This window comes from Stegastes partitus, unplaced genomic scaffold (genome assembly GCF_000690725.1).
Source record: "Stegastes partitus isolate 25-593 unplaced genomic scaffold, Stegastes_partitus-1.0.2 Scaffold1300, whole genome shotgun sequence".
NCBI lineage: Eukaryota > Metazoa > Chordata > Actinopteri > Pomacentridae > Stegastes > Stegastes partitus.
Genome location: NW_007579031.1, coordinates 42,491 through 66,799, shown reverse-complemented (window position 1 = coordinate 66,799; position 24,309 = coordinate 42,491). Strand labels below are relative to the sequence as shown.

The window sequence follows — 24,309 nt, the reverse complement described above, 5'->3', positions numbered from 1 at the left end:
CTGCTCATGTCTACAGTGCATATGAGAAAAAGACTCATCTGGTGTCCAACTGATTCAAACACAAGCCTCTACTTGTTCCTGTTGTTTATTCATGTTAGAAATCTGTATGAATTTTTTTCATGTAACAGGAATAAAAACAATAAACACATTTCTATTTGCTGGAGAAAGTCTTTTTTATTGGATGTAACATCAAATCATGTAAAAACAAAAAACTCTTTTACTTAATAAATTTAAAATGTAGATAGTGGTTTATAAATAAGTAATAAATAAATGAATAGATAAATAAATGGAGAAGTAAATAAGTGAAGAGATCCTTCATGTGACAGGTTTTAGTTGGTGCTGGTCAGAGATGAAGCCAGCTGATGAACTCTCATCAGATGAAGCTCGATCTCGGCTCTGATCAGCTCCCAGGCTTCAGCACTGTGGCCCTGCACACACACAATGACGTCATCGTTACTACAACACAGAACATCACATCCAGCAGCAGCGTTTGGAGCATTCATGTGGACTCACCATCTTCTTCAGGACCTGATCTGAGAGTCTCTTGAAGTACAAGTGCAGCTTCGTGTTCTTCTTCTTGCGGCTCCCGATCTGAAGGAATCGCAAGAAGACGAGAGGAATTTAAAAACGCCTGATTTCACCTGGAACCTGTTGACGTCTGTCAGGACTCCACGGCGTTTGTGAAACTCACACAGGAGCTCAGTTCTTCGGCCTGTTTGTTGACCACGTTGAGGAAGTTCTCCGCTGTGCTCTCCTCCCATGATGCCGAGCTGTGATCCTCCTCAAACAGAGCAGCCACCTCCTCCATCGTCTGAACCACGAACGCAAGTTTGTCCTCAGCCTGGAACAAGAAGAAGAAGAAGAGCCGCCACACATTACTGCACGAGCACATTTATGACACTTTCACATCCCAAACTGCTCAAATAATCACACATCTAACAGGAATAGTAACACACACGCTGATATTTGTGACTTTTTCTGTTTCTGAACTCACCGATGCGTTGGCCTTCTGGCTGTACAGCTTGTCAGGGAAGGCCACAGTGTTCTGGGCTTCAGCAGCCTCCGTGCTGTTGGTGGAATTNTTTATAGTTCATTTTTGGTGGCAGAACACAGTTGTTGCTTGTTTTATTGCTCCGTGTATAAATAATCTTGATTCCTGAATCCTAATTCCTGAATGATTTCTAACATTTTACTGATGACTTAAGATTTTGATTAGTTGTTTGGTGGTGATGCTACATCCAGTATGTTTCTTTGTCACTGACTATGTAGGAGAAACGCCAGTCCAACTAAGCACACAATATTTAGGTAGATGTTTTGTTTTGTGGCTTAGTTTGTCTGTGTGTGAGTGCATGGAACCTGAAGTGACTGAGTAGATCTTGCGACTCGGAGTGAAAAGAGATGGCTTTTATAAGCACTAGTATTTAATAGATCTATAGTTATTGCAATATTTTAATTTGCGCTACCTCCATTCTTCTTTCATGCAAAAGAGACATTGCTTTGATCCAGTGAAATCCATACAAAGATTGCTGCATTACTTTAGAGACCACAGCCTCCTTGTCTGCCTGGCCCTGTGGGTTTCTCAGAAGTCCTTCAGAGAGAACGACCTCAATCCCTGATTATTTTGTCCTTTGTCTCAGGTTTGAACATTTGTTCAACTGGGCGAAGACATATTGCTCCTTTAGCTGGATAGATAACAGAAATAAAAGTAAATATAATATATAGAGTGGATTTTTTTTAGTTCCTCAGTGTTTCTAGCCGTGCTTGAAGCATGGCTATTGTGTCAGTCTGTTGTTTCATAGGTCACTTTGTCGAGAGTTTTTTTAACCTCCGTAACATGTCTATATGATTTGATTTTATTCTATTTTTAAGCTAGATGTGCTGTTATGACCAAATAAGCATTCAAGGCCGTGGCTGAGCATTTCCACCTTGAAACTGCAGTTTATTAATGACTGTTTCAAAAACGCAGAATCGGACATCCAGGGTTTCATATGTAGCAGACTAAATAAAAAAAAACACAGCTGTACTCAGTGTTTTGTACACATTAGCTAAACTAAGATAGTAACCACGATACCTACAAAACATCAGCATTAATGTGTCACTGTGCATCTCAGTACAGCTCCGCAGAGCTCCGAGCGTGGCTGAGGACTTTCTTATGCAACATCCACATGCAGTCAAGAGTGCAGTTTTCTGGTCAGTCAAGCTCATCACATTTCCCTAATTGTCAAAGTTGAGCCGTTTCAGGCAGCAGCAGCAGCAGCTCAGCCTTTGTCTTTTGAATGCATTGCTATTATCAGTCTTCACAGTATGTGAGCACGAGATAACTTCTGCCTCCAAAAAACCCACGTAATGCTGACTGGAAATAATGCACCTCCCTCAAGAAAAGCATTTTAATCGGTGGTGACCTCAACCAGTGATCTCAGTCATTTTTACTTTTTTATCACCAATGGTGGCTGCTTGGAAATGATTTAAAGCAAACAGGGCTGTCAGCGTTGAGAGCTATTATTTGTAGAAGCTGATTGATAGATAAGCGATATAACTATTCTGATAATGAGTTCATCATTCATGAAGAACATTTGATGTTTTCAGCTTCTTAATTGTGACAATTGGCTATTCGTCTATATTAACATGGAGCAACTTCCTGTGAACTCAGCGACATCGTGACAAACGTTTGTCACTGTTTTCTGATGAGTTACGTATTGAGTCTGTGTTTTATTGAAAATATTTGAAAAGCGCCATCGCACATTGTCAGAGCTGCTCTCTAGGCGAGCCCACACCTCTTCGATTAACCCGGCTCATGACATGCAACAGCAAAAATATGCAAATGAATTAGGTGCCCCACCTCCTTATTTCTTGGAAGAGACAGAGCTTTTTTTTTTTTAGTCAGTTGACATTTATGCACACTAAAAAAAGGACATGGACACTTTCAGTAATGCGTGAGAGGTTCCATCCAGGTTAATCTATGGCAGCAACTGATCCCCTACTAACAAAATGATGGGATGTTTTTCTGACTTCACCAGTTTAAAAGCAAAACGTGTACCAGAATTGGGAGTTTGATAGACAACAACGTGGCCTGTCAACCTTTCAGCCACCAGAGGGCCACAGTGTACCAGCGTACCGACAACGTAAATGCTCAGCCTGCTTTTCACTACAAGAGGTGTTTTATTCTAACAATATAGTTACAATTTTTACAATAACAAAATTTTTATAAATGTACAATACACAAGAAAAAAAAGAAAAAGAAAAGAAAAAATGTATATACAGGCAATAGTGATTGTGGGTGTACCAGTAAAACTCCCCATGTGGCTTTTCCTCCAGTAGAAATGTAAACAAAAGGAGGACACTGTCTTGTGTATATGACTGTACCATCAAAGGAGACTGTAGTGAAGCGGTGCAGCCTGTCTCAGTCTCAAGCAGGAGTGCTGCAGGTCACACTGCAGACTTCTGACAGGAGTAACTGAGAAGCTGTGGCAGAAGAGACCCCTCCAAGGATGATGTTAAAACAGTGCTTAAACAAAAGAAGAGACGCCCTATTTTCTATTGTAAAAAACAAACAAACTAGAAAACTGTCAAAGTGCTTAGGTTATTCATGTATATACAGTACTGTGCACAGTGTTTAGGCACTTTAAATGTTCGGATTCTATCCATCACGGGGGTGTCTGATTGTCTGATAGACAACCTAAACCCACAGAAGAACTGTGGCAAGTTTTCAAAGATGCTTGGAAACATGTACCTGCGCCAGGTACCTTGAATACTTGACCTACCTATAGGAAAAGAAAAGGAAAGGGTGGTGACATCGTATGCTGTTTAAATTTAAGCTCTTTCTGTTTTCTGCACTTTGTATGAAGGAAGCTGATTAATTACAAACTATGTATTAGTTTTTTTTCCCCCAAAACCTCTTCACTTTAGTGCCTAAAACTTTTACACAGTGCCATATATTCATAGTAAGACGTTTTAAATTCAGTTAAGACTTACACAACAGCAGGTGAAGCAACCTTCCGACACAAGGACAGATTTGAGATGAACAGATCCACTGCACATGAAGGTTGTAATTAATATGAAAGAAGTGTTTTGTTGTAAATACGTAAAAAGCTTTGATTATCTTCACTTTGGAGTCATATGTTTAACACTCAGCTGTTTGTGTTGTTTCAAAATGTCAGGTTAATTTAACATTTGTCAAAATCTGATCCAACCTGAGGCAAAACTTCATTTAAAATGTACAGAAAGTACCAGAGTACCTATATGACTTCTTTGATTATTGTTGTTTAGTAGACAAACATACAGAAGATGGTTACAGGGAGCTTATCAGTTCTGTTATGCAGTCATGTTAATGTAAACATCACATCTTAAGTTTACAGTCACAGATAGTTTTGAAACCTGAATGTTTGAATGGAAATCCATCAAAGTGGAAAATAGTGACTGCTTTGAGTTTTGTTATCATCTGATATGTGAGGGGACAAAAAAAAAAAAGAAAACTAGACAAAACATTTATAAGACATGCACATATCTGTGATTAAATCAACTTAGAAAATGGGAAGGTCTTTCAGTCTTACACAGTCAACTGTTCTAATCTGACCTGGAAGGGATATAAATAGTGCAATATAAACTGGGCCTCTCTGAGCGAGCCAGTCAGGGACAGATGTTTATTGCATTAGCTGGCCCATATTATTGTTGACTAATAATGAATAACAGAGATCAGTGTTTCACTGGTAGACTGGAATAAGTCAGATCCAGACACCCTTTTTTTCTAGTTACTAATTTACATATGTACAAAACTAATTCACCGTAGAAAATTGTTTCGTGTCTAATTACAAGAAGAGTCTTCACAGCAAGGAGATTCCACACAAAAGTGACTTTAAGTTAGCAGGAATAGGAACTCAGTCTGAATAGTTTTTCATGATTAAAATAAATGACTCCCAATTATACCAATTTGAATATAAAACAATACTATTTTAACATGGCTAATTACTTTTTTAAATGTTGCTCTGTGGAGCTGAATAGTAGTGCTCCACTCATGTTGTAGAATAATCAGCGGAAGCTAATAGACCAGATATGTGGATGTTCCTTTTCTTTTTTAATGTAAGGTTTCAACTCGTACTCTAGATTCTTTTCAGCTCGTGAAATTTGAGGAGTTTGTTTGCTCTGCAAGCCTGTACATACGGTGTGTGACACAAACAGCATAAAATCCTGCAGTCCTGTGACGGATAATTGTCATGTAATGTTCAAGGTACTCTTTGGTTAGAAACTGGGTGCATGGAAATAGCCATATGCCTGGTAACAACCATATCAAAAGCAAAATTATAGTCGGCCTACAGAAAGGCATCGACTATAGCGTGCATTGAAAGCCAGTAGCATTCAGATCCTTGTCATTTGAACGATGACTAGTCATAGAAACATTATTGAAATATGTTAAGAAATCTTGCTCTTTCTTGGAGTTTTTCACAAAGTCTACCATATCACAGACACTGGTCCACAGTGATGTTTCATCCTACAGTGATAAACTCTAGCTGTTTTATGAGCTAACAGTAAAGGTAAAGAAAAAAGTCTTGCAATTCTTAGAAAGTCTGGGTGTTCTTAAACATCATATCTAATTGTCTCCTTAATTTGAAAATAAAATCTTCAATTTTGCTGATGACCATGTGGTAATTATCAAAGAAAATCATGCAGTCCAGTTCCATCTTCAACCCAAAAAGACACAAATATTGCATGACAGAACAGGAAAAGGTTGTTGTGATGCTTAGTTATGAAATAAATCCCTTAGAACTGTGTAACCTCTTCATCTGAAGTGGAAAAGTCAGATACATTAGTGACACCTTTGCATTAATGAACACTGCTTCCTTCACTGGTGGAAAAACAACGGGTGGGGAGGGGAGGGGGGCGACATCATTAATTATCTTGTGCAATTGGTTATACAATCGTCTCTCTCAGGTTCGCATGTAGGTTAAAGAGGTGTCGGTCGGGGGCAGAATGTAGTAAAACTTCATTCGTAATTTCTACGGGTACAACGATGATGTTTGGCTCAGTGGTGTCTGGACCACACTGGGCTCCACTGTCATTGGACAGTGTCTCAGGATTAAGAGGCTGCTGGTTCGCTAGAGTTTCTAAAGCAGCTCGTTCCATTTCCTCTGCAAGGTCTACGTTACTCCCATAGAGCACTCCCATCTTTCGTGCAAGCAGTCCTTCTTTTTCTGGTGGATCTTCACCTTCATCTTTTCTACCCATCCTCTTAGAGCGGTGCATAAAGGCGGCGTGGCGTACGCATCGCTTCAGGAGGTGGTTGCGGTAAGCCCTCTGAATGACTACGGCAGCCGACTGCTCTTCTTTGTGACGCACCGTCGTCGTAATCGGTGCAAACGAGGCTGAGGTGGGGTTGCTCAGGATGAACTTAGCTTCAATGCTCTCCCGCATTGCTGCCATCTCCACTGTGTCTCCCAAGACCATCTGTGTGACAGCCAACAGAACATCCAGGCAGTGGATCCTGTCCCCAATAACCAGGGGCAGATCCATTTCAATCAGGCGAAGCCGGTTGGGTTTGGCAACCCTGAGCGGCTCCTGCAGGGCATCGCAAAAATCTGAGAGCCGACTGTACTCAATGAACTGAGTTCCATCTACGTCAAACTTTTCCCAGGTCTCATTGAACATGTCAAAGTCGTCCTCACAGAGTGCATCACCACTCTCCTCCTGAGCCACGTTGAAGTTCTCCAAGATGATGGCTATGTACATGTTCACCACCACTAAGAATGAGATGATGATGTAGCTGCAGAAGAACATCATGCTCATGCCTGGATTACCACAGTTTCCTTTTACATCTGTGCCCGGATTCTCGAAGTCCGGATCACAGTCTGGAGGCTCTCTGTTCAGCATCGGAAGCAAAAGCCCATCCCAGCCTGCTGACGTTGTAATCTGAAACAGACAAATAATGCTACCACCGAACGTCTCAAAGTTAAATATGTCATCGATTCCAGACTCCTTTTTGACATAGGCAAAGTTTGACATGCCAAAAATGGAGAAGATGAACATAATAAGGAAGAGCAGGAGACCAATATTGAATAGAGCAGGAAGGGACATCATCAGAGCGAAGAGAAGCGTCCGAATGCCCTTAGCTCCTTTTATAAGACGAAGAATCCTGCCTATTCTGGCCAGTCTGATCACTCTGAAAAGAGTTGGTGACACAAAGTACTTCTCAATCAGGTCTGACAGCATTGTACCTGAAATAAAAGGAGAGCAACAATCATCAGTGCACCTATCTCTGCTTGAACACAATGTCAATTTTCATTGTCTAAGCAATATAATGTACAACTGTGCTTGGTATAAAGGCTGTCAGATACCCACCAGCTATTGACAAGATGACCACGATAAAGTCAAACACGTTCCATCCATTGGTGAAGAAGTACTGTCGCAGGGCAAAGAGCTTCAACACACACTCTCCAGTGAAGACAACAATGAAAGCCACGTTTACTTTAAAGAGGAAATCCTCCTTCTCTGCACTCTGGTTATCTGTTTCCACCATCATGGTCACCATATTGAGGCAGATGAGCACCATGATGAAGATGTCAAAGAACTGCTGACTGATGAAGTCAAACACCACTCCCTGGATTAGGTTCTGCAGGTCACAGGGAGACAGAGGGGAGGGGTTAACCAAGAAAAACAGAAATACAATTCCAGGAGGGTCATTTGGCCTGTTCACACCAGCACTGTGCAGAAAAGGTCAACACAGAGGTCACCCATGATATCGTCATGCCACGCATACCGAGCTGATGTGTCGTTACTTTGGCTGACCTCGTTCATACTTTCCAACATCAAAGCAAATAATGATTTTTAAGTCTTCAATAACAATGTAATTTTATTCTCAGTGACTGAAATAATCATGTACATGCACGGCATTACCGCTGGACGTGGAATTGGCTTCTGTGGCTTCTTGGATCCCAGTTTCTTCATGGCATCATAGTATTTTTTTTGTTCCTCAGTCATAAAGATGTCTTTGTCTCCAAAGTGCAGACAAAACACAATGAAATGATTATTATAAGCATTTAAATGACAAGGCAACTTTGTGTAGATGTAATTTAAAGAAAGAATCAATTGGTTTTGTGCTGGTGCAGAATTGCTCCTACAAAAATATAATACTCATCTTTTTCTTTTGTTGGTTGAAATTGTCAATAATGACACCAATGAAGAGATTGAGTGTGAAGAAAGAGCCAAAGATAATGAAGATGACAAAGTACATGTACATGTAGAGGTTAATCTCATAAGACGGTTGCTCCTCAACCTAAAGAAAGAAAAAAAGACATATAAATAAATACCCATCACACATTTATTTGTAGAAAAGTAGCAGTCTTGAAGATTTCCATTTCCTTCTCTTTAGTGGCACCTGTGGCGATAAGTGGTAATTATAGGTGTGTTTTTGCGCCTCACTCAGTCAGTTGGCAGTTGACATCTGAACCAAGCCTCCATTATAAATTAGGTAACCACAAAGTGAAGAAAGAATTCGCTCCACCTACTACCTCTGGCAGAAATCACCAATGTGTTACTAGATGTGGTGATAGACAGTGACCTAACAGACGTGTATTTAGGTGAAAATCTTTAAAGTTTGCTGTTTTAAGTAGGTCTCGGTTAGGGATCTTTCTGCGTGGAGTTTGCATGTTCTCCCCGTGCAGCGTGGGTTCTCTCCGGGTTCTCCAGCTTCCTCCCACAAGTCCAAAAACATGTTGAGGTTAATTGGTGATTCTAAATTGTCTGTAGGTGTGAATGTGAGTGTGCTTGATTGTCTGTCTCTAAGTGTAGCCCTGTGATAGACTGGTGACCTGTCCAGGGTGGTCCCTGCCTTCACCCTAAGTCAGCTGGGATAGACTCCAGCCCCCCACGACCCTAATGAGGATTAAGCGGTGTATAGATAATGGATGGATTTTAAGTAGGAGACTATTGTGAGACAGTGTGAAAGAAGAAGACACTATAAAAGGTTGCACTGGACTCTGTGCCAGAGCGCTTGTTTATCCAGAGAATGTGTACTCAACTTTACCACTACTGTCACACACATGTATTCAAATAGCTTAAAAGTGCAGAGTGGTGTAGGAAGGGAAAGGAGATGGATGTCTTAATAACTACAAAATAAAATTTTATTAAGTCAAAACGTTATTTTTGTGCATGTTTATGTGTAATTGCTGCATTCTCAAATAGAAATCTTACTCAATATTTGAGTGTATCTGTATTTTTTACTATTTTTTTACACATTGTACAACACTTCAAAGGACCTCGGAAGTAGCAGTGCAAGAATAACGTATATAATCAATAACAGAATAAGGTTAGACAGTCAGTCCAAAATCCCCAACACGGATCACTATATGTAATGCAAGACTGTACATAATTACCTCTCTTGAGTCAACAGCAGCATACATGATGTCCATCCATCCTTTAAAAGTTGCCTGCAATCACAGAGAAGTTTCTCTCAACAGCTGATATTTTTTAGCTGAAGATGTTCCATTTGTATAAAAACTGAAACAGCTCTTCTCACCACTTGAAGCAACGACAGGTAGCCTGATCCAACATTGTCATAGTTGACTTTGACGTTGACCCAGCGGGCCTCCTGCGTGGCCTCTTTGACAGCCATGCAGTCGCTGTGGTTGTTGACCTCGGTGAGGAGGAACAGCTCCTCTGTGGTGGTGTTGATGCAGCGGTAGAACTTCCCGGCGAACAAGTTAACTCCCATGATGCTGAAGATGAGCCAGAAAATCAGACACACCAGCAGCACATTGAAGATGGAGGGAATCGCTCCAACAAGAGCGTTCACCACCACCTGCCCATAAGAGAGGACTTTGTTAGAATTATAAAGAAATATACAGAATTATTCCCTAATTTATTTTCTTTGTGAAGCAAAAAAGTTTCTAGGGGTCAATGCTATGCTAAGTTAGTCATTTACAAATGGAACACTTACCTTAGTCAGCTCTGTTACAGCAGCCACGGTGTAAGCATGCATTTAACAAACACGACAGAGGAAATCCAATCCAATTAGTCCAAGAATGCATAAACAAAACAATTTCTACATCTTCTAAGTCATTGTTAGCCATGCAGACTACTCAAACGTTATTGTACAGTACTCATGTGTACGATTTCTGAATGAAATGAGCATCAGGAGCCAATGACTTACCCTCATCCCTTCAAATCTTGACAGTGCTCGAAGAGGCCTGAGCGCTCTCAGGGTTCTGAGGGATTTGATTGGTCCAAGGTCAGAGTAGCCCATCCAATTGGCAACTAAACTAATCAGGGAAACCTGTGGCAGAATCAAAACATTTCCTATTCAAGTGTTACCACAAACTGCATCGGCCAGAGGACATGGTCGTCTGTATCTTCTGTCACACACACAGGGAAGCACTAAAACAAAATCAAAACTTACATCGACAATGAAAAAGTCTAACCAACACCAAGCGTTGGTGAAGTAGGTCTTGAAGCCATACGCGACCCATTTAAGGAGCATCTCAATGACAAAGATGTAGGTGAAAACCTTGTCAGCAAACTCCAGAATAATTTTGATGGTGCGGCGTCTTTCTATGTATATATCTTCAAAGGCCTGCCAAAAGAAGACATTAGATACACGTCCTAATGTTATTACAGTCTCTTAGCGCTATCATAAAACAGTCAACATTTCTAAATGTGTTGCAGTGATGACAGCACTCACCAGAGCTCCACTGCTGAGGAGGATCATGAAGATTATGAAAGTTTCAAACCAGTCGTGCTCCACAATGTTGTAGCAAGTTTTACGGAGGTTCCACCATTGTTTCCCTCTGCCTTCACTGACGTCCACAGTGAGACACGGCCAGCGCCTCACACAATCTGAAAATATTTCAAGAAGTCGGATTACAATTCTGGAGGATTAGCACAAAACTAAGCAGTTGTTCATAGCTGTCGTGTGAAAGTCTGCACTTCATAGTGATTAGATCTTTTTTTTTTGTGCAGTGGTTGTTCATACCGTCAGTGAAGAAGGCCTCTGGTTCCACTGGATCTGGCTCTTCTTCTTCTACGACTTCTGGTTCAGGCTCCGGTGGTTGATAGTCCACTGTGCTGCACACTGAAGAATCGCCATCATCCAAAGCACCAATCACCTGGGCAAGAGTCACAATCGAAGCTTAGTTACAAAACCATTACACAAACGGTTATATTTTCACTTTTTAAGTTGAATGGAATCCCATTTAAACTAATTATCTCCCTGAGTCATCCTTCAGATCGATATAATCAGGAGTTCTGTTTGTTTATGGAGGTCTACAGCGTTAGCTACTTTGCCATTTCCAGGGATACGACTATAATCTTCCAAGTTTTCCTGAAATAGCACAGGAATAGAAAATGAACTTGAAGGAACATTTATAACAGCACAAGGAAAAAAAGAAACACTTCTCCTCCAAAAATTATCTCAGCATTTAATTAGATTCTAGTTTATATCGAGGGGAAGGTTAGCAGGTAACAAGACAGTTGAAGAGCTTTCCCTGACATGTCCAATTAGACCTTCCCTTTCATACTAGAAGTACAATTAGCCTCTTTCATGTGTTAAGACAGGAAAACTTACATCTGTACTGTTTTTTTAATAGTCTTGCAAAGCTCGGCCTATCTCCAGAAAATGGTCTGACTACAACCTTTACTATTCTGCACTGCCTCATTTATATTTCTTCAAACCAGTCACAGTTGTCTTGAAAAGTTCTACGCTTAGGATATACAGTGAGAAATAGTGCCGGAGAACTTTTTTGGTGAAACATCTGTGCATGGGGAGACGAGCACTGTCATTAAAATGTGCTTATTCCCTACAAGGACACCACAAACACCATAAAAGACAAATAAAGAGTGTGTGATACATAATACCATAATTTGATGATCAGGGCCCTGTCAGTGACGTCTGCCTGGGGGCTCACTGGACTTATGAAAGCTCACAGAGGATTTTGTAGCTGTATGTGGCTCTTATAGACATGTATTAAAATAATATTATAGAAGCTTGTGTGAAATGGAAACAAATGATACATTGGCCAAGACAATTACACTGCTGCCATAATAATAAATCAACACCAACTGACGATAGCCACGTCAGAAAACATCTAAACAATGGCCATCAGATACTGAGATGAAATCAGGACTTTTCTGAGGTACATTCACAAGTTGTTCATTGCTGCATCTGTACTAAAATCACACTTGATGCATAGATAAGCTTGATGTAAGACGCATATAGTCCTGTCATAGCAAAGGGGATTTTGAAAACATCACAATTATACCTGCAGTCTACATCTGGCGACAACCATTTTTATTGATACGCTGACTCTGGTGATTTCCATGAACTCTAATTTTGTTGAACAGAACTTTATTTAGGTTAAAGTGCTGCAAAGCTCTGCTAGGAATAATGTGAAATTGTCAAACTCTGTGTACCAATAAGCATTCAAAGAATATTCTAAGTTGTCTTGTCCTAATGGATGCAACAAAGGTTGCACGGTGTGAGGGAAATGTCAGCCAAGCACAGTCCATCCAATCAGCGCCAATAAGCCTCAGCACGTATGTAAGTTCACCACCACTGTGCAGAAGCTTTTGTACAATGTTCAAAAATGGCCCACACACCTATGGTTTCATTGCAAAGCCAAAACTGAATGATAAATAGATTTTTTTAAATGTCTCAAGCAGTTCTTGTCACTTCAGATGTGACTCTGTAAGGTAAATAAAAGATGCATATTACCATACAGCGCTTGCTCCTTGTGTCCTCAGTACACAAAACAGCAACAACAACATCATTGTATTGGATCATGACTCATCCTGTACTTTGCATTGTGTGTACTGAAGCTATTGTTTATGTAATTTGCGATGACGTTTGTTTGTGTGATGTTGGACAACGTTTTTCATGTGCCAGTGTCATGAAAAAAATAATAGTCAAATGAATCCTGATCAGTCAGGCATCTCTATGCAGAGTTCAGTGTGCTCAAAGCCATAAAGCCTGCTACAGAGGTCTGCTGTTGTTCAGAAAACCCATACCTAAATTTTAAAATGTTAAAAATGACAAAAGAAAACTACTAATGTTTGACACTCTGTATATAAACTGCTTGTGGGTGATGTATTGCCTTTAATGGATAGAAAGATTTTCTTTGTATTAACTTTTCTTACTGTGTTCTCTTGATTATTTTTCTCATCGAAAATCTCTGAGCCATGAGCATCATCTTCATCGTCCTCATCTTCCTCGCCCAGGTTTTCAAAATCCGACTCTCCCTGGGCGATTGGCACATTGAAGCTTAGCTCTCCGTCTACAATAAATCCAGAAGGCCGGCCTTCAACCACACAGTTTGATATCCTTTCTGCCAGTTTGAAACTCTGACTGGTGTCCATATGGTTCATTTCAATTCCTTCCATTTTAGAGTCGTCGTCGTCGTCGTCGTTGTCGTCCCCGGTGCCTGCGTCAGGCTCTTTGGGCTTCCTGCGAAGAATCTGGAGGACGGTTCGGACGATGAACGCTTTTAACCAGTCGATGCCTCGTGTGATCCTGCCAATGGCAATCTGGAGATTGTTCATCTCTCCGTCGTCGTCTCCTGCTGAGAGGTTGTCTCCACTGAACGAGCTGAGCAGCAAGGCCAGGAAGAGGTTCAACACCTGGGGGGTGAAGGTAATGAGACATACACCCTAAAATGTAAATAGTTCAAGCACCAAAAAACACAGTTTCATCAAGTTACTTTTGTTCACTAAAGGGAGAAACTAAAACTATACATTGCAAGTGAGGCACAGTCCTTATTTAGAAGGCAGCTACAGTATAACGTATGAATAAATTAATAAAAATTAAGCCATCATAAATATTTACCCACTGTCCCCCTGATGACAGAATAAAAGCGTGCCAACATCGCTGAGCTAAACACAAAAGTCTAGACTAGCTCAAATACACATCACATATCAAATTGGCCCTGTGGTGGCACTTCAATAAATATTATGTCGTCTGCCTCCTGTTGCAGATGAAGCTATCTTTAGTTTCTTAAACCTGTTAGTCAATTTCTCGGTTCCTATTTCCCAGGTTTAGCGGGAGATCATGGTTACACAGGCCAGGGGCCGGCTGATCTCACTCATTCCAGTGTAGGAGCTGTGAATCAGTAAAGAGTGCTGACGGACAGGATGAGCTGCAAAAAAACAAACCCGACAATGGAAAACAGATCTGACGGTTTCTGATTGGAAAACAAAACGCAGCAGTATTTGTGGTGTTTTCTGTATCAGTGATGTATCAAAAAAAAATGCTCTTAATCTCTCAAAACAACACTTCAATCCTTTACTTTAAAGCAGTGAAACCTGATGATATGAGAAGTTAGTTCTTTATCTCAACGGAACAGGTCGACAATCACTTTCTTATTATCGAGAGTTAGATGAGAAGAGCCGATACAGCTCACATGTATGTTAGTTAAATGTGAAGCTACAGCCAGCAGAAGAGACGCAGAGATTAAAGCGTGGCAGATTGTACTACACCACTCCTGGTGGAGTAGTATATGCTGGTTCTACAGCGGTATACCACTGCTCCTACTTTACTCACACTTACCACGCTTCCACTTTCACGATTCACTTGCTATTTGTTGGCTACTCTTGGGTGGTCATCAGACTGTCACATCAGCCTAATACATAAATTGTGAATTTTATAACCTAACTTTATGTAGTGTCAACAATGTTTACTTTTATTCCTACTTTCATTTACAGTGCAAGAAAATGTGCTTGAAATAAATAAACACAAAACTATTCTGTTGCAGTAACATGCTTTTGCAGTTTTATTTATGCTTTTAATGCAGCAGGTGCTTATATTTCAGTTAACATTAGCTAACATAACTATGGTTAGCCTGGTCTCCTCGCCAGGCTAATTAACCAATAACCAATTCAGGTCGGACCCACTCTAGCGAAACAATGGGTCCTATATTTGGCTTTATGGAGTGCCATTGTATACATGTATACAGCCCTTTTCTACTGTATAATATACTAGATCGTGTAGCGCACTGTTGACCAAAGTCATCGTATACAAATGTGTCCTTTCTCTATAAGGAGACTATTGCTCAGGCAAATGTAAGTACCTGCACTGATGATATAAAACTGCATTACAACTAAGCTTCAACAATTTCCCTAAGGTTCTACCAAGGGGATCAATAAAGTTCTTTCTATCTATCTATCCATCTATCCATCTATCTATCTATCTATCTATCTATCTATCTATCTATCTATCTATCTATCTATCCATCCATCCATCCATCCATCCATCTTTTCAAAAGCAATTTATGACAAGAGAAAGGACCAGAATAGTTTTATGTTGGTTTCTTTTAAGTGCATTTTCTTCCGCTACATTTCTACAAAGCTAGAAATAGAAATGTATACATACTTTTACATTAAACTGACATATGTATTAGTCACTGTATATTAAAAAACTTAGACAGTCTAATCAGCCAAGATTATATCAAGCAAGTTAAGTGTTGATAATTTACAAGTGGCATACCATTCTGAGAGCAGCACTACACTGCTATAGATTTTGGCATATATCATTCAATGACAAGCCACTTTTCAATCTCAACTGCGGAGCTTAGCTTAGCATAAAGTCTAAAAAATGGCTAGCTATCCTCTGTCTAAAGCAAATCTTTCTGCCAGCCCCTCTGGTGTTTTCATTTAAGCCATAGAAAAATTGTGCGAAGGTGCAAAATCCATAAGCTCCAGTTTTATATGAAGGACTTTCAGCCCTTGAAAATAATATGCAAAAGCAATCTTCAGGAAGAAGTAGTGGAGTACGGTAAAAAGGCAGTACCAAGGCTTCCAGAAGTCAATAAACAATGCAGATGAGATTTTGTGAATTTAGGAGATCTGATTACGACGTGCTCAAGAGAAAAAGTCACGCACAAAGTCACTGCCATATGTCATACAAGTTACATCTCTGTTCCATATGCTGTCAGACACTGATGGTCCAATATGATTACTTCTACATCAATTACGGTTTAATCTGCTATCAAATGACTTTTCCTTTACACCCAATCCCCCTGCCACCTGAGCTCTGCTCGCTCAGCTGTCTGTGTTTGTTACCTCAGTGGCAGTGTGCTTACTTGAGCCGGATCTTAGCACTTACTCAAGGTCAAAACCACTGTTTGGTGGCTCAAGTCATTTGATTTTAAATAGAAACCCCCTCCCAAGATGCGTGTTAACATATTATATGCCTTTATGTAAGTGCAAATAGCGTGCATTTATGTGTGAGGTAAGCATACTGAGGAGTCAGTGTAAAGAGTTTAGCCACGATCATTTTTGGCACAGTGTCGCCGTCACAATATTTTTGTCAGTGCTTGACAATGAGCCATTTCCTTTTCATTTCTATGAATAACCCAACAGGAAATGGTTTTGGCTCAAGTCATTAAATATGATGCTGAAATGATGTCGAAGGGTGATCGTCTGTATGGCCTTGTTCCGTGAGGCCAAGATAAAAGGTCACGGATGGTATTTTCATGCTCCAGACACTCAGGATTCTTCATAAAGCATCGCAAAACCTGATGCCTCTTCACACAAATTCATCCAGACAGTGTGAAAAGGTTTGTAGATCTGAATCAGTTTAAAAGGTATCGCAGTAAAAAAAATGCACAGTGATAATTACGTTTGCGTCTGTGTTTAATGTGCAGCTCAAAACACGTTTTAACTTACATTTTAGTGTCCCACAACAACAAAAATCTGCATGTATGTGCTGAATTCTGTCTTATGTGTTTGGATTCCGACATGAATAGACTTGAACTTGTACTGGTGTCTCCCCCAGCTGTATGTGTCTGTGCTTAGCATTTAGCTGAGGGGTTAACAATAGACTGCTAAGACATGCAATCCACAAAATCTCCTGGCATTATAATAAGATAAGATTAGATCTAGAAAGATTGTGCAAAACAGTTTGTCAGCTTTACAGCTTCACAGTAGCGACAGTTGCTTCGAGTTTATATTTTGAATGCGTCGAGTGAGTGCAGGCTGACGATCTACTCAAGACTTACTGTATACCCAAATAAACACAGATCATAAAATGATATGACTACATGACTATTTACCCTGAATGTATACAAACCTGAGAGGCAATTATTTTTATCTAAATGAAATGGAGCTGTGTAACATCATATAGTCTGTGTTCAGACCAGCTGCTTGAAGAAAATGCACACCCCTCATTCATTTCAAAGGGACATATGTGTTGGCACTGCAGGGGCGCTGACACAGAGGGCAAAAAAACACAGGAAAAAAATTGAACCTGGCTCAAGTTTCTCCTTAATGCAGAGCAACATCGTCCACACGGCGTTGACCAACCATGTGCGCTAGAGCTGAGCAATTAATCGATTTCAAATTGATATCACAATTTCAAACAATGCAGTTAGCAAATCACAAAAGCTGTAGATCAGGATATATGATGTGAGGATATTGAATATTACTGGAATTCAGTAGATAGTTTCAGTTCAAGCAGATGGAAACTTTCAGGGGTTGTTAATGCCATTGATTAATGTGTGCTATGTCGTTCAGGCATGCGTGCTGTGGTTTGACTGACATAAACTCAGTGTCTTTATTTAATCGCCGCACCTCGTACATTTTGCAGCATGTCTGACCCACGGCTTAAACTGTCGTGTCAATGGTTTTACAAATTCATACGTCCTCCTTGAGTGGCAGTGACACTTTTGATGTTGGCTGACATGGAAATGCTCCATCACATGTTTCAAATGTATTACCCAGTGAATACCGATTAACGAAATGCCTGGTTTCAATTACACGTCTCCACGCTTCAGATTTACGATCGGGATCACTGATGGATGGATACTTGATGCACTTACCACTAGATTTCCGATGACCATGACCATCATGAAGACGACTAAGCACATCCCGGCTCCGGCCACCTCCATGCAGTCCCACATGGTCTCGATCCACTCGCCGCACAGGATGCGGAAGACGATGAGGAACGAGTGGAAGAAGTCGTTCATGTGCCAGCGAGGCAGTTCGCAGTCTGAAGCGATCTTGCACACGCAGTCCTTGTAGCTCTTGCCAAACAGCTGCATGCCCACGACGGCAAAAATGAAGACGATGATGGCCAGCACCAAAGTCAGGTTTCCTAAAGCTCCTACTGAGTTACCAATGATCTTGATCAGCATGTTGAGCGTGGGCCAGGACTTGGCCAGTTTGAAAACACGAAGCTATCTCCAACACAGGATAGACACAAGCAAAGACTGTGAATAACAGCATAATAAGAAATGTCACTGTGATAAGTAGATACAAATACATTCAAATTAATGTGTCTCACCAGACGGAAGGATCTAAGGACTGACAGACCCTGGACGTTTGCCAGCCCCAACTCCACCAGGCTGAGAGTGACGATGATGCTGTCGAAAATGTTCCAGCCGACTTGAAAGTAGTAGTAGGGATCCATGGCAATGAGCTTGAAGAACATTTCTGCTGTGAAGATCCCAGTGAAAACCTACAAAATGGTTGAGATCCTCTTCAACAAGAGCTAACACAATCAAATCTGAGATGTGCTAATGTCTCTTTGATGTAATCCTAAGAGCTTCAGTGAAAAGCAGCTTAACTTGTGTTTCGTGGTTCTTGAAGATGTTTCACCTCTCATCCACGAGGCGTCTTAAGATCTAACTATGTTAAACAAGACGTCCACTTGCTTTTTACTGAATCTCTTAAGATTTCCATGTCCTTGATGGCTAAAAATCTCAGAGACGTATTGTTTTTAATGTAGCTTATATTCACCAGATTCCCCACTGAGAGCATGTAGTCAAACTCCGGGGTCATGGGGTAATGCTCCATGGCCATGAAGAGGGTGTTGAGCACGATGCAGATGGTAATCGCCAGGTCGACGAAAGGGTCCATCACCACAAAGTACACCCACTTCTTAAAGACCACCCAGTGCACGCAGCAGTCCCACTTCAGGAACATATCGGCAAACTTGTACCAGGCAGGTGGGCATGGCCTCTGGGCCCCCTCCAACTCTAGACAAACACAGACAGAGAAGGAAAAGGTGATATTAATAAAAAACAGAATCAGATGGAGGGATTTTTCCCAGTTATTAGACTATAGGTAGCTGGGTGAACATGGGGTTAGGGTAATCTCTAAGTGATACAGCTAACCAAATCCAGTCGTGAGTGACATTAAAATTAATTTCTTGCTGTTGTAGTTGGGCTGAAATAGCTCCAGCTTAACACCACGGGGTCGTGACTCTGAATGTCGACAGGGATTTCTGCTGCACACAATATGATCAGCCAGACTGTGGTAAGCTCAAGACAATGCTACTGTGTTGGCCCTGGTTAAATAGTATATAATGTTAACAACTGCTTGATAATCTGAGCAATTACAACTCACATTAGAGCATCTAATGCTAAGCCTTGTGTATTTCTTCATCCCCTGAAGGCACTTCACACCCCCGGATGCCTACATGTCGTTGCTTGGTATAAAAACAGTACACTGGAATAGACATTATGTTGTCGTGTCTGCTGCTTGTTTCACCAAAGCTAGAAAACACATCCTTTATCCAGAGATTCTTATGTTTTTAACTCCATTGGCACTGTACCTTCCATAGCAGCTGCAGTGAGCACAGTCATAACACTGGCAGATCTCTGTGTCAGGCCTGGTTCGTCCAGATGAAGCATGCTGTGCACAGAGCCCAGCGACTTCTCCCTGACTTCATAAGCTGCAGCAGACTATAAAAAATGTCGATGAATTCTCAGAATACATACAAATCCAAAAACATCAAACATACGAGGCAAACACTCAAGTAGGCACAAGTGAGCTTTTCCATCTGCACGTAGTGATTATCGAAATTGTTTCTTAAATAGAGTAACTGTGACTCAAGCATGACTGACTCACCTCGTCCATGGTGGGCGCTCTGATCATCAGACGTGGGACAAGTCTCCCATTGCAGTCCTTAACAATTTCATCGTGTCCAAGGCCCCTTTCATCGTCTGCCAGCTCAGATGCAGTGTGATGACTGAGCGACTTCTTACTGGTTAGAGTGGCCCGACTACCAAGAGCATGAGCCTGTTGTGTAAAAGACAAAACACTCAGTGAATGCTTAAAACTTCTGAACCATAGATGCACATTCTTTTGCAATAGATACCTGTTCTTGATTCTTGAGTTGCTCTAGCAGCCGCTGGAACTCCTCCTCTTTCTCGATGGCCTCTCGCTGAGTCGCCTGATTCTGCTCATCGTAAGCCATGGCTACCACAGCCAGGATAAGGTTAATGAGGTAGAAGGAGCCCAGAAAGATAATCACCACAAAGAACAGCATGTACGTCTTGCCAGCCGCCCGCAGGATCTGTGTTAGGAGCAAAGAAGAAGCTACGAGAACTAAGGACACATTTTTTTTTTCCTAATAATTCTTAATTTCAGAATTAAAAAGTTCAGAGTTTCAGGGCATAAAATGGAATACAACAAATTAAAAATGTGCCAACCAGCTGGAAAAGGTTCTCCCAGTAGTCCTGGGTCATGAGTCTAAAGAGGGCAAGGAAGGCCCAGCCGAAAGAGTCAAAGCTGGTGTAGCCAAAGTTAGGGTTCCTCCCAGCCTTCATGCATGTGTATCCTTCTGGGCACTTTCTATCAACAGGGAAGAAGAGTTAGCTCACTACAACTGCTCTCCCAGCCTCGAAATCACACTCAACACCTCCCTTCATCTTAGATTGCTGCAGTACTGTTGGTAATAACCAGAACAAGGCTCATTTTTTACATTGGAACGTTGAAAGTTTAAATGTTTATGGAAGCAAAACACCAGCAGCTTTTAAAGATGACCAGACTAAAAAGACAAAAGGAAGATCGTAGCCTCTTTGTGGACAGCACATACCCGGCATCAGAGCTGTTTCCACAAAGCAGAGCATCTGGGCTGCCTTCCAAATAATAGTGATTATCTAAAACAAGAAAAAGAAGTAATTAAATCTCCTCTGTGGTCAGTATCAGCTTAAAATGCGAGATGAGTTAGCTGATAAACACACCTGTGTTTTCAATATATTCAATAAAATTGAAGGTGCTGTTGGAGTATGCTGTATCATTGAAGCCCATGGTGTCGTTGAAGGACACAGTGTCATTAAACGCAGAGGTGGTGTTAAAAAATTCAAATTCATCTGTTTGGATGGGCCACCGCACGCATTTTTGCCGCAGGTTTCCCATGAAAAGCTGAAGGCCGATGAGGGCAAAAACCGCAAGGGCAAAGACGGTCAGAATCATGACGTCCACCATTTTCTTCACTGACTGGATCAAAGCGCCCACGATTGTTTTCAGTCCTGAGGAAAAATACAATTCAGATGTCAGTGGCATATCTCTGTAAAACAATAATATAATCAATTAATGTTCTGTAGAGTACAGTTACCCTATTAACCCTCTGAACCCCGAAACCCACCAGTCAGCTTGATTTCTTATTTAAATTGCCAAAATGTACCATTTATTAGGGCCACAAAGTGAAAGAATCATTACAATGTTAACTATCCAACAGCTGATCACAGCAACATACAATTTGGTGAGGAAAAAACATAGCCTGTATAAAAGATGGACGTAGCAACCGGCCCTGAAAAATGAAGCCAACCCGGAAGTGTCAAAAACCTGCAATATCACTACGTCCACTAGCTGCTGGCTCCAAAAAGCCCTGGCTCCCATAGACTTGAACTGGAAAAGAAGTGATCACAGATCACCAAATACCACATTCCTACAGCTCAGGAGTTTTTTCTTATTAGTTTTCATGGTCAAGTCCAGAGATCAGGTGGCCAATCTGAAAATAAATCAATACTGAATTTTTAAAAAATCATCAACATTTTGCGGGGCAAGGGGCGTGGCTGGCTTGATTGACAGTCGGCAGCGACCATACAGATGAAGCGAGCAGAAGGCGGTAAATGTGGGCGGGCAGAGAGGGCCCGCCTCTCAATCTGTCTGACCAATCGCTGCTCCTATGGCTCCGCCCACCTCCGACGATTTTTGCATCACTGGCTCCAAAAATCCAAGATGTCAACCAGGAAGTAGCAAAACCCTGGCTTCATTTTCTCAGTGCAGAAACCAACGGGTGACGTCACGGTAGCTACGTCCATCTTTTATACAGTCTATGGGGAAAAATAGCCAAATCTAAACACAGAATTGTAATATTGAATTGAAATCACTTTATTCTACATGTCTCATTCAAAATTTTGCCAAAAATAATGAGCATGTTCTAACCAGATTCTATAAAAAAACAAAAAGAGCCACGAGTGATTCAGCTGCAAAACAGTCACAAGATATATATAAAACATACTTGATCCTTGGAGCTTCACTACACTAGTGATCAATAAAATAAATGCAGCATGGCTCATAAAAAAGGTAAACAGAGGAGCCAGTTGTCACCAAGTTAATGGAAGATGGTGAAACATCTTTCTAGAGTTAATGTGCAGAGTAGTTTGAAAGATTATGAGCATGTAGGTTCCAATTTTTCTCAACTTTTGCGAAACAATTAGTCAAAGAATGTAACTATCTCTTTTTTTGTCTTTTTCATGATTTATGTTGAGGTTCTCTCCTTCTAGCCATGGTTGTGCTGTTTGAAACGAAACTGCTTGGGGTTCAGAGGATTAATCTTGTCATATAATTGCCACTGCAGCATCAGAATTTAAATGAAAAGACGTCAATACATTCAGTCTCATGACCACACACAAACAGAAAGAGTACCAGGAATCACAGTAATTGTTTTGAGGGCTCGAAGCACACGAAACGTCCTGAGAGCGGACACGTTGCCGAGGTCAACAAACTCAGTGACGTAACTGTGAAAAGACATAAAGCAATGAATGAAAACCAGCATGTTTGTTTAGTGACTATAGTACGAGGACTGTCCAATAAAAAGCACTGAAAGATATGAAAATATGCTGTCATAGCTTCAATAAAGGCTGCATTTTTAATTTAGGTTAGATAGAAGTACACTCTTACGCCATGCTGATCACCATGAAATCCAGCCAATTCCACGGATCTCGAAGGAATGTAAAAGATCCAACACAGAAACCTCGAGACAACACTTTGACTGTTGCCTCAAAGGTGTAAATACCAGTGAAGACATACCTAGGCAGAAATAACGCAACACAAACGAGTCAAATTTGCGTTAGCTGCAGCTGAAGAATGATGGAAATCCAAAGCACAACGATGATCTACTCACTCGACGGTTTTACTCCATGCTGGTGGGTTGCTCATCGTCATGAATACACAGTTGGACAGAATCGTAATCATGATGAACATGCTGAATAATTTAAGTCAGGATTAAGGAAACAACGAAGAATATCTGCGCTAGTTATCAATTAGCCATAACCAAAATCTAAATAAACAATCACTCGGGCAACAGTCGCCGAAAGGATATGAATGTATGAGAATTTTGATGGCGCCTCTCCTAACCAAACTAAAGGGGCTCAGAATGTAGCAAGCCGGCTCAGCGTTGAACCTGAAGATTGTGTTTCCTTTGCTGATCACGATGAATGTCTGGAAAAAAATAAAAATAAATAAAAGCAATCCAAAATAACAATCAATAAATACTTAGCGATGACAAACTTGGAATAATGCTGTAAAGTTTAAATGTAACACACGCATACCACGAATGGAAGCGTATACATTGCGTAAAGGGACACCGCATGCAGTTGTAATAACAGAAATGTACGTTAAGTAATACATCCTCTCATATTTTAAGGTTATGAAAGAACAGGGTCAAGCTCATTAAACAACACTAAGTGTGCACGGTGGCTTATTTTTCTGCCCAGACTGACTTTCTGTGCTTTGTAGAAGGGGTCCAGGTCCTCCAGAGGTGTGTTCATCAGCTCTGATGGAGGGTCTCCGTAGATCAGGGGCAGACTCTTGCCCGCCTCCAGATCAGAGTTGGGGGCCGCCAGGCCTTCATCCTCGTGGCCCTCTACTTCTGCGGCCTTTTTTCTTTCCTCCGCGAGCCTCTCGATCTCCGCCAGTGACTCCTGGGTGAACGGGCGGAACGCATCGGTGCCTGAGGGAGGGAGCAGGGTCGCCATCTTTGCATCGCGAAGGGATACCACCACGCCGGGGTTTCCCTAGAAGGAGCTGGAGGGGGACGATGAAAGAATGCGGAGAAGGTAATACATCACCAACCAGATGTTTTTAGATGGATTAAAGTGGAGCATAACAACACCAAAAGTTCATAAGACAGGAGCTAATGTGGAGCTGATATAGAATAGTCACTTTTTCAACAAATTCAACAAACATTCAGGTTCTCAGGTGTGAATATTTACTACTTTAACTTGTCTTAAGTCATTGTACATGTATTATTTGGTTGTAGATGGTTGGTCAGGCAAAATAAGACATCTGAGGACACTTAGCATTAAGAAACGAAGAACTAAAGCA

General features: G+C 41.1%; 2 protein-coding genes across 2 annotated transcripts in view; both read right to left on the bottom strand.

The window, feature by feature from the left end:
* Positions 1-298: 298 nt before the first annotated feature.
* On the bottom strand, positions 299-1,081 carry LOC103369529 (interferon alpha-1; the record flags this gene model as incomplete). Its single annotated transcript, XM_008298268.1, has 4 exons — positions 299-428; positions 514-573; positions 674-841; positions 995-1,081. Coding segments are annotated over 4 exons (414 nt in total), but the record flags the coding sequence as incomplete, so codon positions are not given.
* A 1,785-nt stretch (positions 1,082-2,866) lies between these two features.
* scn4aa (sodium channel, voltage-gated, type IV, alpha, a) overlaps positions 2,867-24,309 on the bottom strand; it is a 29,199-nt gene continuing 7,756 nt past the window's right edge. Inside the window, exons 2-26 of the mRNA XM_008298257.1 lie at positions 23,706-24,009; positions 23,387-23,424; positions 23,108-23,188; positions 22,885-23,013; positions 22,630-22,721; positions 20,940-21,227; positions 20,792-20,855; positions 20,406-20,547; positions 20,072-20,269; positions 19,822-19,992; positions 19,526-19,655; positions 18,709-18,947; positions 18,254-18,427; positions 17,790-18,146; positions 13,117-13,596; positions 10,958-11,090; positions 10,667-10,821; positions 10,385-10,558; positions 10,139-10,261; positions 9,506-9,787; positions 9,363-9,416; positions 8,122-8,263; positions 7,885-7,982; positions 7,330-7,600; positions 2,867-7,205 (exon numbers count right to left, since the gene is read on the bottom strand). Of these exons, the coding sequence (XP_008296479.1) occupies positions 5,905-7,205; positions 7,330-7,600; positions 7,885-7,982; positions 8,122-8,263; positions 9,363-9,416; positions 9,506-9,787; positions 10,139-10,261; positions 10,385-10,558; positions 10,667-10,821; positions 10,958-11,090; positions 13,117-13,596; positions 17,790-18,146; positions 18,254-18,427; positions 18,709-18,947; positions 19,526-19,655; positions 19,822-19,992; positions 20,072-20,269; positions 20,406-20,547; positions 20,792-20,855; positions 20,940-21,227; positions 22,630-22,721; positions 22,885-23,013; positions 23,108-23,188; positions 23,387-23,424; positions 23,706-23,960 (5,571 nt within the window). The 5' untranslated portion in view covers positions 23,961-24,009 and the 3' untranslated portion in view covers positions 2,867-5,904. The remainder of the gene's footprint in view (positions 7,206-7,329; positions 7,601-7,884; positions 7,983-8,121; positions 8,264-9,362; positions 9,417-9,505; positions 9,788-10,138; positions 10,262-10,384; positions 10,559-10,666; positions 10,822-10,957; positions 11,091-13,116; positions 13,597-17,789; positions 18,147-18,253; positions 18,428-18,708; positions 18,948-19,525; positions 19,656-19,821; positions 19,993-20,071; positions 20,270-20,405; positions 20,548-20,791; positions 20,856-20,939; positions 21,228-22,629; positions 22,722-22,884; positions 23,014-23,107; positions 23,189-23,386; positions 23,425-23,705; positions 24,010-24,309) is intronic.